Source organism: Aphanomyces invadans (assembly GCF_000520115.1).
Source record: "Aphanomyces invadans strain NJM9701 unplaced genomic scaffold supercont1.6, whole genome shotgun sequence".
NCBI classification, from domain to species: Eukaryota; Oomycota; class Saprolegniomycetes; order Saprolegniales; family Verrucalvaceae; genus Aphanomyces; species Aphanomyces invadans.
Genome location: NW_008580151.1, coordinates 2,232,011 through 2,234,223, shown reverse-complemented (window position 1 = coordinate 2,234,223; position 2,213 = coordinate 2,232,011). Strand labels below are relative to the sequence as shown.

General features: G+C 54.2%; 2 protein-coding genes across 3 annotated transcripts; one reads left to right on the top strand and one right to left on the bottom strand.

Moving 5' to 3' along the window:
* Positions 1 to 60: 60 nt before the first annotated feature.
* H310_04281 lies at positions 61 to 1,380 on the top strand. Of its 2 annotated transcripts, XM_008868558.1 has the most exons (7): positions 61 to 321; positions 366 to 447; positions 491 to 644; positions 705 to 762; positions 827 to 1,016; positions 1,063 to 1,135; positions 1,198 to 1,380. In XM_008868558.1, exons 1-7 carry the CDS (start codon positions 130 to 132, stop codon positions 1,349 to 1,351), a joined length of 903 nt encoding a protein of 300 aa, XP_008866780.1. In that variant the 5' UTR covers positions 61 to 129; the 3' UTR covers positions 1,352 to 1,380. The 2 variants fall into 2 exon arrangements, with proteins under 2 accessions (XP_008866780.1, XP_008866781.1); XM_008868559.1 differs by having other exon boundaries at positions 491 to 762.
* A 98-nt stretch (positions 1,381 to 1,478) lies between these two features.
* Positions 1,479 to 2,213, bottom strand: H310_04280 (hypothetical protein). Its single transcript, XM_008868557.1, has 3 exons — positions 1,963 to 2,213; positions 1,575 to 1,918; positions 1,479 to 1,528 (listed from the first exon to the last, which is right to left on the bottom strand). The coding sequence occupies exons 1-2, from the start codon at positions 2,121 to 2,123 to the stop codon at positions 1,687 to 1,689; spliced, it is 393 nt and encodes a 130-aa protein (XP_008866779.1). The 5' UTR covers positions 2,124 to 2,213; the 3' UTR covers positions 1,479 to 1,528; positions 1,575 to 1,686.

Here is a 2,213-nt window from a genome sequence, read left to right as displayed (position 1 = left end):
ACATTTTTCGTCTCTTTTTAGCTCTTTTTGTCTCCTTTTCCATTTCCTCTTGAACATTCCATCGGATAGAAGCACAACCTTATACGGATAACTGTGCTGCCAGACGAAGTCTCCGCAGAGTCTCATCACATGGGCATCGACTGGAAGCGCCGAATCTTCACGTTCGCGTTGGCAGCCCCCGTGGCCATGTACTTGCTCGGGACCTCTCTTGGCACGTCTGCACTAGCAACAGCCATCTTGGCGGGGTGTCTCATCGAGTTCCGCTGCAACTTGTGTCCCCCGTTTCTGTTTCACGTTGCAGGAGTGAAACCCGAGGCGAAGGTACCGTTCCCATGAACGCGACATGTTCACACCGCCGCGAGCAGAACAACGTAGCCCATGCTGTATTCATCGCCATATTGGGAAGTCTGGTCGCTGTGGCGGCCACTCAGAGCAAACAGCTTCATGGTACTTTCCCAACACTCGTCGCCTTGCAGTGATCAAGTCCTAGATGCCGCGACGTCTGTCGCATTCTTTGCCGTGTTTGGCTATCATCTGATCTTGACGTCATGGAGCAACGCATCCAAGGCTCCTTCGAATACGACATTGCATCAAGGCATCGTCGATCTCTTCCTGGATCTGCTAGCTGTTGGCTACATCGTCCAGTGTGTGCCCCTTCGTCTTGCATGCAATTCTGGCCACTCGTTCAACGTGGCTGCATATAGTGGGTTTTCTCATGCCATTCTCATACGAAACGCGTCGTCTTTTGGAATGGGACTCCAAGTACGCCTCTCGATCTCGTTAACTCTGCGATTACACGGAGGCGGCGTCATGATGTACATGCTAGGTGATGACGCTCTCTTGCTCATGGCTAAGTGACACCGGGGCGCTCGTAGCCGGCTCGTTGTTTGGCTCGACCAAATTGCTGCCGACCATCAGCCCAGGAAAGACCGTTGCTGGGGCCGTCGGTAGCGTTGTGTTTGGTATGCTGACAGTGGTTGGAGCGATGGCGCTCGTCGAGGCAATCGGCCGGTCAGGTATGAATCACCCCGTCGCAATGACGTGAATGCTGATTCGTTGCAGATTTGCTGCCGGCTCTGCCTTTGGTCGAGCAAGTTGCGCTGGGTGGCGTTATGGGAGTGCTCTGTGTCTTGGGGTGAGCATGTGCATCGAAGACAGTTTAAACGAGAACTCATGCATGGGCGCATGCATGCGTAGGGACTTGGTCGAGTCGTACACAAAGCGCGTGGCCCAAGTCAAAGACTCGGGCGCCCTCTTTCCCGGGCACGGCGGGTGCCTCGATCGCATGGACAGTTTGCTGTTCATTGCCCCGTTGGTGTATCATGTGGGCCAGTTTAAGCAGTGGCAATAGTTGATGTCATATCGTGGTCGTGTTTATTATTCGAGCATCAAGCAGGGAAGCCGCTCAAATCCGCCGTGACTTCACACCCCACTCGTGTGGCCGCCATTGGTGACGTGGAAAGATTGGTTTTCCAACAGGATAATCGTCTTGGGCAATTGTGGTTCTGCTGCTGTGCATCAAAGGAACCTGAACCATGGGCAATTGTGGTTCTGCTGCTGTGCATCAAAGGAACCTGAAACCATGGGCATTCGGCGGATGCCCTTGGGACCACGCGCCCGTCCGTGGTGCTTTGGCACGGATTTTTGTACCAGATGCAGTGCATATACTAGCCAGCAGATCCTCTATTATTCATCCAGCGAGACGCGCTTTGGCCGCCGCCGTCGATGCGTGGCTTGCGCGGGAACGCATTTCTCCAAACCGGTTGATGCAGGAGGCGTCGCGGCGACCGGCGATGGCGAAATGTCATCGACGCTTTGGCTCTCGTTGATGTCCACTTGATGATTTTTCTTGCGCAGGAATTTTCGTCGTTGCGTTTGGGTTCCCCCCAGGAGTGACGAGTACTGGCGTTGTCGAGCACTACTCCGTGCTTGTTCATATCGATCAGACGACAAATCACGTACGTGAACAAGCCACGATTGGCCTCGGGAATGACAAACTTGGTCGGGCGGACGTACGGCCTCATCTCGTCGCCGCCCAATGCCAACGCAGCATCGAGCTTTTCAATCTCCTCGTCAAGAGCGTCCTTGGGCTTCATAAGCTTCGCCAAGTACAAGCCGCCCATGCACACGCTGAACACCACCAAATGGCCACCCGTGATATACGTCCATAAACCCTTAAATACAACAGCACAACCAAACAGGATCGCCAGGTG

Coding starts and splice junctions, on each gene's coding strand:
- H310_04280 (XM_008868557.1), bottom strand. CDS start 2,123: ATGGGCGGCTTGTACTTGGCGAAGCTTATGAAGCCCAAGGACGCTCTT. Junction 1,919..1,962: donor GCCAATCGTGGCTTGTTCAC/GTACGTGATTTG, acceptor AGCACGGAGTAG/TGCTCGACAACGCCAGTACT.
- H310_04281 (XM_008868559.1), top strand. CDS start 130: ATGGGCATCGACTGGAAGCGCCGAATCTTCACGTTCGCGTTGGCAGCC. Junction 1,017..1,062: donor CGAGGCAATCGGCCGGTCAG/GTATGAATCACC, acceptor GATTCGTTGCAG/ATTTGCTGCCGGCTCTGCCT. Junction 1,136..1,197: donor GGAGTGCTCTGTGTCTTGGG/GTGAGCATGTGC, acceptor ATGCATGCGTAG/GGACTTGGTCGAGTCGTACA.